This window comes from Lonchura striata, chromosome 36 (assembly GCF_046129695.1).
Source record: "Lonchura striata isolate bLonStr1 chromosome 36, bLonStr1.mat, whole genome shotgun sequence".
Classification (NCBI taxonomy): domain Eukaryota; kingdom Metazoa; phylum Chordata; class Aves; order Passeriformes; family Estrildidae; genus Lonchura; species Lonchura striata.
The window spans coordinates 1828411-1845175 of record NC_134638.1 but is presented as its reverse complement, the minus strand read 5'-3'; the positions used below and the strand labels follow the sequence as shown (position 1 = coordinate 1845175).

At 59.4% G+C, this 16765-nt stretch overlaps 1 protein-coding gene across 1 annotated transcript in view; it reads left to right on the top strand.

Moving 5' to 3' along the window:
• The window catches only part of CACNA1F (calcium voltage-gated channel subunit alpha1 F), a 31945-nt gene that overhangs the window by 1057 nt on the left and 14123 nt on the right, over positions 1-16765 (top strand). The window contains 17 exon segments of the mRNA XM_077789670.1: positions 448-553; positions 1758-1897; positions 3332-3474; positions 3570-3722; positions 5303-5499; positions 6807-6910; positions 7003-7160; positions 7248-7331; positions 9077-9164; positions 9622-9648; positions 10142-10302; positions 11407-11632; positions 14452-14659; positions 15159-15279; positions 15912-15993; positions 16119-16173; positions 16282-16339. Of these exon segments, the coding sequence (XP_077645796.1) occupies positions 448-553; positions 1758-1897; positions 3332-3474; positions 3570-3722; positions 5303-5499; positions 6807-6910; positions 7003-7160; positions 7248-7331; positions 9077-9164; positions 9622-9648; positions 10142-10302; positions 11407-11632; positions 14452-14659; positions 15159-15279; positions 15912-15993; positions 16119-16173; positions 16282-16339 (2111 nt within the window).

The window sequence follows — 16765 nt, the reverse complement described above, 5'->3', positions numbered from 1 at the left end:
GGGGGTCTGGGGGCTGTTAATTGAGTGGAAGTGAGGGGGGCTTGGGGGGTCTGGGGGCTGCCAGTCATGGAGTGAGAATGAGTGGGGGGCTCAGGAATTCGGGGGGTCTGGGGGCTGTTAATTGAGTGGAAGTGAGGGGGGCTCGGGGGGTCTGGGGCTGCCAGTCATGCAGTGGGAATGAGTGGGGGGCTCAGAGGATTTGGGGGGGTCTGGGGGCTGCCAGTTGTGGGTGGAAATGAGTGGGGGGCTCAGGAATTCGGGGGGTCTGGGGGCTGCCAGTTGTGGAGTGGAGGGCTTGGGGAGCTTGGGTCTGGGGGCTGCCAATCAAGTGGAAATGAGTGGGGGGCTTGGGGGGTCTGGGGGCTGCCATCAGCACCGTAGAATGGAAGTGAGGAGGGGTCTCAAGGGGTCTGGGGGCCACACCTGGTGCCCCTCACTTCCCCCCAGGCCCTTCGACATCCTCATCCTCGCCACCATCTTTGCCAACTGCGTGGCCCTGGGGGTCTACATCCCCTTCCCCGAGGACGACTCCAACACCTCCAACCACAACCTGGTGAGCACCCCCAGACCCCCCAGGCCCGGGGGGCGCCCCTGGGGCCTTCGCAGTTTTGGGAAACGGGGCTTCACCCCACCCTGGACTGGGCAGGGTGGCGGGGGTGACGCCTTGGGGAGGTGGCACCGTGGGGACTCGGCGTCACGCGTGTCCCCTGGCACACGCCTGTGCCGCTGCCTTAATCCGCTTTGCCGGCGCCGGGGGGAGCCTAATCCCGGCTGAGCCGCCCCGGTCACCCACAAAGGGGACACTGGGAGGGGGCTGGGGGCGCCCAAATGTCACCCCGAGGGAGGAGAGGCTGGGGCAGGACACCCCAAATAGCTCTGACCCTGTGTCAGGGGTGTCCCCAAACGTCCCTGTCACTTGTCCACGGGCAAAGGGAGGTCCCAAAATGTTCCTGTCCCTTTTAGCCAGGCGACACTGGGAGGTGTGAGGGGCTGAGGGGGTTCCCGAGTGTCCTTGTCCCCCAAAAGGAAGGGGATGCAGGGGGGTTCCCAAGGGTCCCTCATCCCCAAAAGGAAGGGGATGCAGGGGGGTTCCCGAGTTTCCTTGTCCCCAAAAGGAAGGGGATGCAGGGGGGTTCCCGAGTGTCCTTGTCCCCAAAAGGAAGGGGATGCACGGGGGTTCCCAAGGGTCCCTTGTCCCCAAAAGGAAGGGGATGCAGGGGGGTTCCCAAGGGTCCCTTGTCCCCAAAAGGAAGGGGATGCAGGGGGGTTCCCGAGTGTCCTTGTCCTCAAAAGGAAGGGGATGCAGGGGGGTTCCCAAGGGTCCCTCATCCCCAAAAGGAAGGGGATGCAGGGGGGTTCCCGAGTGTCCTTGTCCCCAAAAGGAAGGGGATGCAGGGGGGTTCCCAAGGGTCCTTGTCCCCAAAAGGAAGGGGATGCAGGGGGGTTCCCAAGGGTCCTTGTCCCCCAAAAGGGACAAATATCCCTGTCTCGTTCCTCAGGAGAAGGGGATGCTGCCAGGGGGAACCCCAAATGTCCCCGGGGGGTGCTGGAAGGGGTGGAGGGGTCAGTGAGGGTGCTCAGATGTCCCTGGTCCCCAGGGAAGGGGACACTGAGCAGCGAGGGGGTGGAGGTGTCCTGAAATGCCCTCCTGGAGAAGCGGTCAGGGAAGGGGGGGTCCCCAAAAGGGGAAGGGGACACTGAGTGACCCCTGGAGCAGGGCGTGCTGACCCCCCGCCCGCCCTCTGCGCCCCCGCCAGGAGCAGGTGGAGTACGTGTTCCTCATCATCTTCACGGTGGAGACGTTCCTGAAGATCATCGCCTACGGGCTGGTGCTGCACCCCAGCGCCTACATCCGCAACGGCTGGAACCTGCTGGACTTCGTCATCGTCATCGTGGGGTGAGGGGCACGGCTGGGGGGGCGCTGGGGTGGCTCCGTGCGCTGGGAAAGTCTCTCCTCCAGCCCGAGCTGCCAAAGAAAGGCTCAGCACTCTCTGTTGTCTGGTCTCAAGGCAGTTTATTGCGAATTATCTCAAAGATTTTCTTCTCTGCTGCTGTGGTTTGCTCCCAGCTCAGGCAGAGGCACACACACACCCTGACATCCTCTCTGACCCCGACTGCTTCTTCTCTCCCCGCCCAGGGCTGCTGCTCTCTTTTATATGCCACGTTATGTGTTAAATGTTTATAGTTTTCCTCCAATATCTATATTAACTGGTGCCTTTCTATCTTTTATATGATCGATTACATGCTAAATGTTTACAGTTCTTCCCCAATGCCTATTACCTATATTAGATGGTGCTTTCCTATCTTTTATATGATACATTATGTGCTAAATGTTTATAGTTTTCCCCCAATATCTATATTAATTGGTGCCTTTCTATCTTTTATATGATACATTATGTGTTAAATGTTTATAGTTTTCCCCCAATATCTATATTAATTGGTGCCTTTCTATCTTTTATATGATACATTATGTGTTAAATGTTTATAGTTTTCCCCCAATATCTATATTAATTGGTGCCTTTCTATCTTTTATATGGTACATTACATGTTACATGGTTACAGTTTTTCCCCAATGCCTATTACCTATATTAAATGGTGCTTTTCTATCTTTTATATGGTACATTACGTGTTACATGCTTACAGTTTTTCCCCAATGCCTATTACCTATATTAAGTAGTGGTTTTCTATCTTTTATATGGTACATTACCGGTTACATGTTTACAGTTTTTCCCCAATAACTATTACCGATATGAAATGGTGCTTTTCTATCTTTTATATGGCACATTACGTGTTACATGTTCACAGTTTTTCCCCAATGCCTATTACCTATATTAAATGGTGCTTTTCTATCTTTTATATGACACATTACATGTGAAATATTTACAGTTTCCCCCAATGCCTATTACCTATATTAAATGGTGCTTTTCTACTCTAAACCAATCTGTGAGTGCCAACATCACAAGAACATGGAGGTGAGGAAGAAGAAAGAGGGAGGACAGGGCAGGCCCAAATCCCAAATCCATCTTCAAACCTCTGACCCCCATGTACAAAACCAAAACCCCCCTGTACAGCACTCAAAAATTCTTCCCTTTACTTTGTGACTACTTCTGCTATAATATTTATTTATAATTTTGTGACTTCTTGTTCTTCCTGCAAGGCTGGTAAATCGTTGTATGGTTCAAATCTAAAATCCCAGCTGCTTCCAGCTGCCTGCCAGGGTCTCAAATGCTTCTGAGCTGGGCCTGGAACACCCTAAAAACGCCTGCGGGGCGTTTTGAGTTCCGAGAGGGGCGGGGGGCACAGAGCTGTGTGACCCCCCGTGTCCCCCCAGGCTGTTCAGCGTCATCCTGGAGCAGGTGTCCCACAAGCCGGGCGATGCCCACCACATGAGCGGGAAGCCGGGCGGCTTCGACGTCAAGGCCCTGCGCGCCTTCCGCGTGCTGCGCCCGCTGCGCCTCGTCTCCGGCGTCCCCAGTGAGACCCCGGGGGGGAAAAACGGGGGGTTTCGGGGTGCGCCCCCCACCCCAGCCTCCTGCCAACCAAACCCTCCCCCCCGTGCCGCTCCCCAGGCCTCCACATCGTGCTCAACTCCATCATGAAGGCGATGGTGCCGCTGCTGCACATCGCGCTGCTCGTGCTCTTCGTCATCATCATCTACGCCATCATCGGCCTCGAGCTCTTCATCGGCCGCATGCACAAGACCTGCTTCTTCATCGGCTCTGGTAGGCACGGGGGGGGTCACCCCGTGGGTGCCCCCCAGCTTTGGGACGTCCCCAGGGGTCCCTCAGTGCTCCCACATGCCCCAGAGTAAGGACCGGGGTCCCCCAGGGACACCCACACTGAGACCCCCCCTAAAAACCACTGACACCACCCTGCCCAGCAGTGAGGATCCCCCAGGACTCCCCAGCAGGGTTCTGGGGTTCCTTAACACACTGAGACCCCCGAAATTCCCTGAGGATCCCCCAGGACTCCCCAGCAGGGTTCTGGGGTTCCTTAACACACTGAGACCCCCGAAATTCCCTGAGGATCCCCCGGACACCCCAGCAGGGTTCTGGGGTTCCTTAACACATTGAAATCCCTCTAAATTCCCTGAGGATCCCCCGGACACCCCAGCAGGGTTCTGGGGTTCCTTGACACACTGAGATCCCATCAATTCCCTGAGGATCCCCCAGGACTCCCCAGCAGGGTTCTGGGGTTCCTTAACACATTGAAATCCCTCTAAATTACCTGAGGATCCCCGGACACCCCAGAAGGATTCTGGGGTTCCTTGACACATTGAGACCCCCTGAATTCCCTGAGGATCCCCCGGGACTCCCCAGCAGGGTTCTGGGGTTCCTTAACACATTGAAATCCCTCTAAATTACCTGAGGATCCCCCAGACACCCCAGCAGGGTTCTGGGGTTCCTTAACACACTGAGATCCCCCTAAATTCCCTGAGCAGCCCCCCTGGACACCCCAGCAGGGTTCTGGGGGACCCAGCCCACCCCTGAGCCCCCACAACATCAAGGGTGTGAGGAACCAGGAGGGACAAGAGCGGGGACAGCAGCTGAATTTGTGCAGGTGAAAGAGAAGCGTGGGGACAGGAATTTTCAGCGAGGACAGGGAATGGTCAGCAGGGACAGGAGTGGTCAGTGGGGACAGGAATGGTCAGCAGGGACAGGAATGGTCAGCGGGGACAGGAATGGTCAGCGCGGACAGGAATGGTCAGCAGGGACAGGAGTGGTCAGCAGGGACAGGAGTGGTCAGCAGGGACAGGGATTTTCAGTGGGGACAGGAATGGTCAGCGCGGACAGGAATGGTCAGCAGGGACAGGAGTGGTCAGCAGGGACAGGAGTGGTCAGCGGGGACAGGAATGGTCAGTGGGGACAGGAATGGTCAGCAGGGACAGGAGTGGTCAGCGGGGACAGGAGTGGTCAGCGGGGACAGGAATGGTCAGCAGGGACAGGGATTTTCAATGGGGGCAGGAATGGTCAGCAGGGACACGAATGGTCAGCGGGGACAGGAATGATCATTGGGAATAGGAATTTTCAGCAGGGACAGGGATTTTCAGCAAGGACAGGGATTTTCCGCAGGGACACGAATGGTCAGCGGGGACAGGAATGATCATTGGGAATAGGAATTTTCAGCAGGGACAGGGATTTTCAATGGGGACAGGAATTTTCAGCAGGGACAGGGATTTTCAGCAGGGACAGGAATTTTCAGCAAGGACAAGGGCTGCCCGCGGGGCCAGGGGCGGAGCGAGGGCCGGGAGGGGCAGCGCCCTGCCGGGAGCTGTCCCAGCGCCGCTGCCGCCTGTCCCCAGACCTGGAGTCGGAGGATGATCCCTCTCCCTGCGCCTTCTCGGGCCACGGCCGCGCCTGCCTGCAGAACAACACCGAGTGCCGCGGCCGCTGGGAGGGCCCCAACGGCGGCATCACCAACTTCGACAACTTCTTCTTCGCCATGCTCACCGTGTTCCAGTGCATCACCATGGAGGGCTGGACTGATGTGCTCTACTGGGTGAGGCCCCCCGAGCCCCCCAAATTCTCCTAAACCCTTCCTGAACTCCCCCAAATCCTCACACACATCCCCGAGCACCTCCAAATCCTCATAACCCCTTCCTCAGCCCCCCAAATCCTCACACACATCCCCAAGCCCCTCCAAATCCGCATAACCCCTTCCTGAGCCCCCCAAATCCTCACACACATCCCCAAGCCCCTCCAAATCCGCATAACCCCTTCCTGAGCCCCCCAAATTCTTATAACCCCTTCCTGAGCCCCCCCAAATCTGCATAACCCCTTCCTGAGTCCCCCCAAATCCTCACACACATCCCCGAGCCCCTCCAAATTCTTATAACCCCTTCCTGAGCCCCCCAAATTCTTATAACCCCTTCCTGAGCCCCCCCGAATTCTCATAACCCCTTCCTGAGCACCTCCAAATCCTCATAACCCCTTCCTGAGCCCCCCCAAATCCTCACACACATCCCCGAGCCCCTCCAAATCCGCATAACCCCTTCCTGAGCCCCCCAAATTCTCATAACCCCTTCCTGAGCACCCCCAAATTCTCATAACCCCTTCCTGAGCCCCCCCAAATCCTCACACACATCCCCGAGCCACTCCAAATCTGCATAACCCCTTCCTGAGTCCCCCAAATTCTCACACACATCCCCGAGCCCCTCCAAATCCTCATAACCCCTTCCTCAGCCCCCCAAATCCTCATAGCCCCTTCCTGAGCCCCCCCAAATTCTCATAAACCCTTCCCGAGTCCCCCCAAATCCTCACACGCATCCCTGAGCCCCTCCAAATCCTCATAACCCCTTCCCGAGCCCCCCCCAGATCCTAACCCCTTCCTGAGCCCCCCCAAATCCTCATAACCTCTTCCTCAGCCCCCCAAATCCTCACACACATCCCTGAGCCCCTCCAAATCCTCATAACCCCTTCCTGATCCCCCCTGAATCCTCACACACATCCCTGAGCACCTCAAATCCTCATAACTCCTCCCTGAGTCCCCCGAAATCCTCATAACCTCGTTCCTGAGCAACCCCAAATCCTCACACACATCCCTGAGCACCTCAAATCCTCATAACTCCTCCCTGAGCCCCCCAAAATCCTCATAACCTCATTCCTGAGCACCCCCAAATCCCCACACAAATCACCGAGCTCCCCAAGTCCTCACATCCACCTTGAGCCTCCCAAAATTCTCACATCCCTGTTCCCCCAAACCACCCCAGGACCAGTGCAGAGACCCAAACTCTCTGCGGGGTGTCACCGGCCTCACCCGAGGAGGGATTTGGGGTGACCCCATCACCCCAAACCTCCCCCCCACAGATGCAGGACGCCATGGGCCACGAGCTGCCCTGGATTTACTTCGTCAGCCTCGTCATCTTCGGCTCCTTCTTCGTCCTCAACCTGGTGCTGGGGGTGCTGAGCGGGTGAGGAGCCGCCGGCGGGGCCGTGGGTCAGCAGCGGGGCTGAGCCGTGTCCCTGGCGGGTTTGGGGGTCCCACCTGTGCCCCCCTCCCCAGGGAATTCTCCAAGGAGCGAGAGAAGGCCAAGGCCCGCGGGGACTTCCAGAAGCTGCGGGAGAAGCAGCAGCTGGAGGAGGATCTGCGGGGCTACATGGACTGGATCACCCAGGCCGAGCTGGAGGGCGATGAGGAAGAGGGGGAGCATGAGAAGCACCGTGAGTGGGGCTGGGGGGGCAGTTTTGGGGGGGGTCCCCCAAAGTCCTGAGCATCCCCCAAACCACTGTGAGCCTTCTTTCCCACAGGTCTGACCGCTGAGGATCTGATGGGGAAGCGGAAGCCGCGGCTGAAGTGGCTGCGCCACACGAGTCACTCCACTGACACCCATGGTACCCCCGGGGCACCCCAAATCTCCTGAACCCAGACACCCCAAATTCTCCACACCTGGGCACACCCAGATCCCCTGAACCCAGACATCCCATATCCTCTGGGCTGGGCACCCTCAAATCCCCCAGACCCGGGCACCCCAAATTCCCTGAACCCAAATCTGAGCACACCCAGATTCCCTGAACCCAGACCTGCCAAATTCTCTGAAGCCAGACACCCCAAATTCTCTGAACCCAGGCACCCCAAATTCTGTGAATCCAGATCTGAGCACACCCAGATTCCCTGAATCCAGACCCCAAATTCTCTGAATGTGGGTACCCCAAAATGCCCCAGACCTGGGCACACCCAGATCCCCTGAACACAAGCACTCCAAATTCCTGAACTCATATTCCCCAAATTCCCTGAACCCAGGTACTCCAAAATGTCCCAGACCTGGGCACCCCAAATTCTCTGAACCCAGACACCCAAAATTCTCTGAACCCGGGTACCCCAAAATGCCCCAGACCTGGGCACTCCAGATTCCCTGAACCCAGATCTGGACACCCTGAGTTCCCTGGACTGGGCACCCCAAATTCTTCAACTCTAGGCACCCCAAATTCTTCAGACCTGGGCACCCCCAAATTCCCTGACCCGAGATCTGACACCGTGAATTCCCTGGACTGGGCACCCCAAATTCTCAGACTCTAGACACCCCAAATTCTTCAGACCTGGGCACCCCAAATTCCCTGAACCCAGACCTGGACACTGAATTCCCTGAAGTGGGCACCCCAAATTCTTTGAACCCAGGTACTCCAAAATGTCCCAGACCTGGGCACCCAAAATTCTCTGAACCTGGGTACCCCAGAATGCCCCAGACCTGGGCACCCCAGATTCCCTGACCCCAGACCTGGACAGCCTGAGTTCCCTGGACTGCGCACCCCAAATTCCCTGAACCCAGACCTGGACACCCTGAATTCCCTGAAGTGGGCACCCCAAATTCCCTGAATCCAGACCTGGACACCCTGAGTTCCGTGGACTGGGCGCCCCAAATTCTTCGACTCTAGGTACCCCAAATTCTTCAGACCTGGGCACACCCAAATTCCCTGACCCCAGATCTGGACACCCTGAATTCCCTGGACAGGGCACCCCAAATTCTCAGACTCTAGACACCCCAAATTCTTCAGACCTGGGCACCCCAAATTCCTTGACCCCAGATCTGGACACCGTGAATTCCCTGGACTGGGCACCCCAAATTCCCTGAATCCAGACACCCCAAATTCTTCAGACCTGGGCACCCCAAATTCCCTGAATCCAGACCTGGACACTGAATTCCCTGAAGTGGGCACCCCAAATTCTCTGAACCCAGGTACTCCAAAATGTCCCAGACCTGGGCACCCAAAATTCTCTGAACCTGGGTACCCCAAAATGCCCCAGACCTGGGCACCCCAGATTCCCTGACCCCAGACCTGGACAGCCTGAGTTCCCTGGACTGCGCACCCCAAATTCCCTGAACCCAGACCTGGACACCCTGAATTCCCTGAAGTGGGCACCCCAAATTCCCTGAATCCAGACCTGGACACCCTGAGTTCCGTGGACTGGGCGCCCCAAATTCTTCGACTCTAGGTACCCCAAATTCTTCAGACCTGGGCACCTCAAATTCCCTGACCCCAGACCTGGACACCCTGAATTCCCTGGACTGGGCACCCCAAATTCCCTGACCCCAGCCACCCCAAATGCCCCCTGGGCTGACCGGTGCCCCCCACCCCAGCCAGCCTCCCGGGCAGCGAGACCACCTCGGTCAACACGGAGACCGTGGGGGAGGAGGAGGCGCCGCCGACCGCCTGCGACCGCTGCCTGTGAGCCCCGGCGGGACTCGGGACCCCCACCCTGCCACCCCCGACCCTGCCGGGGCCCTCGGCATCCCCCCGCGGCCCCGGGACACCCCTCAGATCCCCGGGACCCCAAACCCTCAGGACAATTTGGGACCCTCGCGTAGCCCCCCCAAAATCACTCATAAGCCTGAGTGACCGCACCCCCAGATGCCCCCTGAGACCCCAGAACTGACCCCCACAGCACCTCAAAGTTCTTTGAGACCCCTCCATAACCCCGTGGATCCCCCATACACCCTCCAGGACCCCAAAACTGACCCCAGCACCCCTATGATCACCCTCAACCAGGGACCCTCCAAGGCCCCTCCGACCAAATCTGACCCCAGCACCCCTATATAGCCCTCCCCCCCCAGATATCCCCCTATGGCCAAGGGACTCCCCCAAAACCCCAAATTTTGGGGTAACTCTGCTTTTCTCTCCCCAGGGGCAAAATTACAAAGACAAAATTCTGGTGAGTGAGGAGAAGAAAGAGGGGTGTGGAAAAAATGGGGGGAGGGCCACAGTGGGGCCCCCCTAAAGCCTCCCAACCCGTCCCACCTGACAGGGACTCTGTCACCCCCCAACCTCCCCTCTGTCCCCAAAATCCTGCTGCTCCTACATCCCCTCACCCCCTCTCATCACCCTGTACCCCAAATTCCTCCACATTCCCCAAATTCCCCAGCTTTACCTTGTCCCTCCCTACCCCCAAATCCACCCTGCCCCAAAGGGAAATACGGGTTGGATATTAGGAAAAGATTTTTAGGGAAAGATGAGTTTAAAAGAGCCTGGGTGTGGCAGCCTGGTTTAGGTGAGGTGTCGGGGCTGGCTTGGACTCGGTGATCTCGGGGGTCTCTTCTGATTCTGTGTGACCCCTCATTTCCCCCCCAAACCCAAACACCCTTCCCCTCCTCCCGAGTGACGGGGGGATGATTTTGTCCCCCAAACCCCCACCCGCTGCCCCCCAGTCGCCGCCTGCGCCGCCTGAACCGCCTGTGGCGCCGGCGCTGCCGCGCCGCCGTGAAATCCGTGTCCTTCTACTGGACCGTGCTGCTGCTCGTGTTCCTCAACACGCTGACCATCGCCTCCGAGCACCACGGGCAGCCGCCCTGGCTCACCGAGACACAGGGTACGGCCCCCCCGGGACCCCCCGGTAACCCTGGACATCCCCCAGTGCCCCCCGACGTCCCCCAGTGCCCCCCGACATCCCCCAGTGCCCCCCGACATCCCCCAGTGCCCCCCGACACCTCCCAGTGCCTCTCAAACCCCTCAGTGCCTCTCAAACCCCTCAGTGCCTCCCAAACCCCCCAATATTTCTGACATCCCCCAGTGCCCCCCGACATCCCCCAGTGCCCCCCGACATCCCCCAGTGCCTCTCAAACCCCTCAGTGCCTCCCAAACCCCCCAATATTTCTGACATCCCCCAGTGCCCCCCGACATCTCCCAGTGCCTCTCAAACCCCTTGGTACCCCCTGACACCCCCCACACCCTCAGGTACCCCTAGCACCCCCCAGTGCTCCCGGACACCTCCTACACCCCTCGGTACCCTCCAAAACCCTCCAGGGTGTCCCAAACCCCTCGGTACCCCCCTGACACCCCCCAGTGCCCCCCAGACCCTCGGGTACCCCTGACACCCCCAGTGCCCCCAACACCCCAGGGTGCTCCCCAGACCCTCGGGTACCCCTGACACCCCCCAGTGCCCCCCAGACCCTCGGGTACCCCTGACACCCCCAGTGCCCCCGACACCCCAGGGTGCCCCCCAGACCCTCGGGTACCCCTGACACCCCCAGTACCTCCCAGACCCCTCGGTACCCCCCAACATCCCCCAGTGCCCCCCAGACCCTCGGGTACCCCTGATACCCCCGGTGCCCCTGACACCCCAGGGTGCCCCCCAGACCCTCGGGTACCCCTGACACCCCCCAGTACCCCCCAGACCCCCTCGGTACCCCCCGGTGCCCTCCAACAACACCCCCCTGACACCCCCCAGTGCCCCCCAGACCGCTCAGTACCCCCTGGTGCCCTCCAACAACACCCCCCTGACACCCCCCGGTACCCCCCAGACCCCTCGGTACCCCCCGGTGCCCTCCAACAACACCCCCCAGTACCCCCCAGACCCCTCGGTACCCCCCGGTGCCCTCCAACAACACCTCCCCGTCACCCGCGGGGCTCGGGGGGCCCGTCCGGCTCTCGGCGTTTCCCGGGGCGGTGACTCGGGTGCGTCCCCCCGGTGCAGCGTACGCGAACAAGGCGCTGCTGTCGCTGTTCGCCGCCGAGATGGTGCTGAAGCTGTACGCGCTGGGCCCCTCGTGCTACTTCGCCAGCTTCTTCAACCGCTTCGACTGCTTCGTGGTGTGCGGCGGCGTGCTGGAGACGGCGCTGGTGGAGCGCGGCGCCATGGAGCCGCTCGGCATCTCCGTGCTGCGCTGCGTGCGCCTGCTGCGCGTCTTCAAGGTCACCCGGTGAGCGACGGCGCCGGGGCGTGACAGCCAAACGCCGGGGCACCCAAACACCGGGACACCCGGACACTGGGACATCCAAACACCGGGACACCCAAACGCTGGGGCACCCAAACGCCGGGGCACCTAAACGCTGGGGCACCCGGACACTGGGACATCCAAACGCTGGGGCACCCCAGCACTGGGACACCCCGACACTGGGACATCCAAACGCTGGGGCACCCAGACACTGGGACATCCAAACGCTGGGGCACCCAAACGCCGGGGCACCCAAACGCTGGGGCACCCCGACACTGGGACATCCAAACACCAGGACACCCAAACGCCGGGACACCCAAACGCTGGGGCACCCCGACACTGGGACATCCAAACACCGGGACACCCCAACACTGGGACACCCGGACACCGGGACACCCAAACACTGGGACACCCTGACACTGGGGCACCCAAACGCTGGGGCACCCAAACACTGGGGCACCCCAGCACTGGGACACCCTGACACCAGGGCACCCAAACACTGGAGCACCCAAACGCTGGGGCACCCAAACACCAGGACACCCCAACACTGGGACACCCAAACACTGGGACACCCTGACACTGGGACACTCAAACACCGGGACACCCCAACACTGGGACACCCAAACACTGGGGCACCCTGACACCGGGACACCCAAACACCGGGACACCCAAACACCGGGACACCCAAATGCTGGGGCACCCAAACACTGGGACACTGCGGCGCCACAGCACAGGACACCCGGCACTGGGACACCCAAATACTGGGACATCCCGATGCTGGGACACCCAAACACCGGGACACCCAAACACTGGGGCACCCAAACACTGGAGCACCCAAACACTGGGGCACCCCAACACTGGGACACCCCGGCACCGGGACACCCCAACACTGGGACACCCCAACACTGGGACACCCCAACATCAGGACACCCAAATGCTGGGACACCCTGACACTGGGGCACCCTGACACTGGGACACCCCGGCACCAGAACACCCCAACACTGGGATGCCCCAGTAGCACAAAACTGGGGCTGCCCAACACTGGGACACCCCAACGTTGGGACACTCCAATGCTGGGTCACCCCAGTGTCCCAACACCAGGACACTCCAACACCGCGACACCACAATGTCCTGACACCCCAATGCCCCAAAGCTGGGACACACCAACACCACAACAACCCAACATGGGCAAACTGCCATGTCCTGACACCCCAGTACCACACCAACAGGACCCCCAAACACTGTGGCTCTCCTGTGTCCCAACACCCCAATGTCCAACACCCCAATGTCCCAAATCCGTGACACCTCAATGTCACAAAGCACCGATGTCATAACGCCATGTTATGACATGTTACGTCATGTCCCAAACTGGAGACACCCCAATGCTGCAACACCCCCCACCACGGGGTGTTGGCTCTGCATCATCCATCCATCCATCACCCATCCATCATCCATCCATCATCCATCCATCATCCATCCATCCATCCATCATCCATCACCCATCCATCCCTCCATCCATCCATCATCCATCCATCCATCATCCATCCATCATCCATCCATCATCCATCCATCCATCCATCCATCCATCCATCCATCATCCATCCATCCATCCATCCATCCATCCATCCATCATCCATCCATCATCCATCCATCCATTCATCCATCATCCATCCCTCCATCCATCCATCATCCATCCATCATCCATCCATCATCCATCCATCCATCATCCATCCATCATCCATCCATCCATCATCCATCCATCATCCATCCATCCATCATCCATCCATCATCCATCATCCATCCATCCATCCATCCATCATCCATCCATCCATCCATCCATCCATCCATCCATCCATCCATCATCCATCCATCATCCATCCATCATCCATCCATCCATCATCCATCCATCATCCATCCATCATCCATCATCCATCCATCCATCCATCATCCATCCATCCATCATCCATCCATCCATCCATCCATCCATCCATCCATCATCCATCCATCATCCATCCATCCATCCATCCATCATCCATCCATCCATCATCCATCCATCATCCATCCATCCATCATCCATCCATCATCCATCCATCATCCATCATCCATCCATCCATCCATCATCCATCCATCCATCATCCATCCATCCATCCATCCATCCATCCATCCATCATCCATCCATCCATCCATCCATCCATCCATCCATCTATCATCCATCCATCCATCCATCCATCCATCATCCATCCATCATCCATCCATCCATCCATCCATCATCCATCCATCCATCCATCATCCATCCATCCATCATCCATCCATCCATCCATCCATCATCCATCATCCATCCATCATCCATCCATCCATCCATCCATCCATCATCCATCCATCCATCCATCATCCATCATCCATCCATCCATCCATCCATCCATCCATCCATCATCCATCCATCATCCATCCATCATCCATCCATCCATCATCCATCCATCCATCCATCATCCATCCATCATCCATCCATCATCCATCCATCCATCATCCATCCATCCATCCATCATCCATCCATCATCCATCCATCATCCATCCATCCATCATCCATCCATCCATCCATCATCCATCCATCATCCATCCATCCATCCATCCATCCATCATCCATCATCCATCCATCCATCATCCATCCATCATCCATCCATCATCCATCCATCCATCCATCCATCATCCATCCATCCATCCATCATCCATCCATCCATCCATCCATCCATCATCCATCCATCCATCATCCTCCCAGTGCTCCCACTAACCCCGGTGTCCCGCAGGCACTGGGCGTCGCTGAGCAACCTGGTGGGCTCCCTGCTGAACTCCATGAAATCCATCGCCTCCCTGCTGCTGCTGCTCTTCCTCTTCATCATCATCTTCGCGCTCCTGGGCATGCAGCTCTTCGGGGGCCGCTTCAGCTTCGACGAGACCCAGACCAAGCGCAGCACCTTCGACACCTTCCCGCAGGCCCTGCTCACCGTCTTCCAGGTACCCCAAAACCTGGGGGGAGCCTCGGGGGGACCCCAAAGCCTGCAGGGCAACCCTGAAACTCCAGAGGAGGCTCTGAGAGTTGTGGGGAGACCCCAAACTGCACAGGGGACCCTAAAGCCATGAGGTGACCCCAAAACTGTGGGGAACCTGAAATCCCTCAGGGGGACCCCAAAATGCACAGGGGACCCTAAAGCCATGAGGAGACCCCAAAACTATGGGGAACCCCAGAATCGGTGGGAGACATCCAAACCCATGGGACACCCTAAAAGCTGTGAGAGATCCCAACACCTGTGAGGGACCTTGAATCTCGTGGGTCCCCATAAGCTGTGGGGAGACCCCAAAAGCCATGAACCCCCCTCAACCCATCCCATCCCCACCCTACAGCCACTGCGGGGTGATGCCGTGCACTCGGAACTGGGATACTGGGAGCACTGGTTGGGGGTGGCACTGAGGTTTTGGGGTGCCCCTGGTGTTGGGGGACCCCCGATTCGCCCAGATCCTGACGGGGGAGGATTGGAACGCGGTGATGTATGACGGGATCATGGCCTACGGCGGCCCCGTGTTCCCCGGGATGCTCGTCTGTGTCTACTTCGTCATCCTCTTCATCTGCGGGAACTGTGCGTGGGCAGCGGGGTACTGGGAGGGACTGGGAGGGACTGGGAGGGATTGGGAGGGACTGGGAGGGACTGGGAGCACTGGGAGCACCAGAGGGACTGGGAGCACTGGAAGGGACTGGGGGCACTGGGAGGGACTGGGGGCACTGGGAGGGATTGGGGGTGCTGGGAGGGACTGGGAGCACTGGGAGGGACTGGGAGCACTGGGAGCACCAGAGGGATTGGGAGCACTGGTGGCACTGGGCGCACTGGGAGGGACTGGGGGCACTGGGAGGGACTGGGGGTACTGGGAGCACTGGGAGAGACTGGGAGCACTGGGGGCACTGGGAGCACTGGGAGGGACTGGGTGCACTGCGAGGGACTGGGTGCACTGGGAGGGACTGGGAGGACATTGGGGGATACTGGGAGGCACTGGGAGGGGACTGGGAGCACTGGGAGGGGACTGGGAGCACTGGGAGGGACTGGGAGCACTGGGAGCACACTGGGAGGGACTGGGGGCACTGGGAGCAGCAGAGGGACTGGGAGGCACTGGGAGGACACTGGGAGCACTGGGAGGACACTGGGAGGACACTGGGAGGACACTGGGAGCACTGGGAGGACACTGGGAGCACTGGTGAGCCCTCTGCTCCCCTCAGACATCCTCCTCAACGTCTTCCTGGCCATCGCCGTGGACAACCTGGCGGACGGTGACAACATCAACTCAGGGGGGGACAAAAAGTGAGCCCGGACCCCCGGGGCTCTTTTTGGGGGTGACTTGGGGGGGCCACCCATCCCCTGGGCTCCCAGGGGGGTGCCCAGCCCCCGGGACCCCCTGTGTGAGCCCCCCTTTTCTCCCACCCCAGGGACAAGGCCGGGGAGGCGGAAGCGGGGACGGAGAGCCAGGACGTGGCTGTGAAGGTGAGGGGGTCTCGGGGGGTGACCGTGACTGGGGGGTCCCGGGGGGTTCTGGGGGGGTCCCTCGCTCCCCCCAAAGTCTGCACGGCCCTCACCGCTCCCCCTCTCCAGGTTGAGGGGGATCAGCCGCAGGAGGAAGAGGAGGAGGAGGAGGAAGAGGTGGAGGAAGGTGAGTGTCACCTGCCCGGGCGTCAGGGACACTGCGGGGTGGCAGTGGCTGGGGTGGGGGTCCCTGAAGGGGTGACAGTGCCTGGAGTGGGGTGGGGGTCCCTGAAGGGGTGACAGTACCTGGGATGGGCAGGTGGCAGTGGCTGGGGTGGGGGTGCCTGAAGGGGTGACAGTGCCTGGGGTGAGGGTCCCTGGGCAGGTGGCAGTGGCTGGGGTGGGGGTCCCTGCAGAGGGGTGACACTGGCTGGAGTGGGGGTCCCTGGGCAGTTGACAGTGCCTGGGGTGGGGGTCCCTAGGCAGGTGGCAGTGGCTGGGGTGGGGGTCCCTGAAGGGGTGACGGTGTCTGGGGTGGGGGTCCCTGGGGGAGGGGATGTAACAGTGACCGACACGGGGTCCCTGGGGAAGGGGATGTGACAGTGGCCGACAC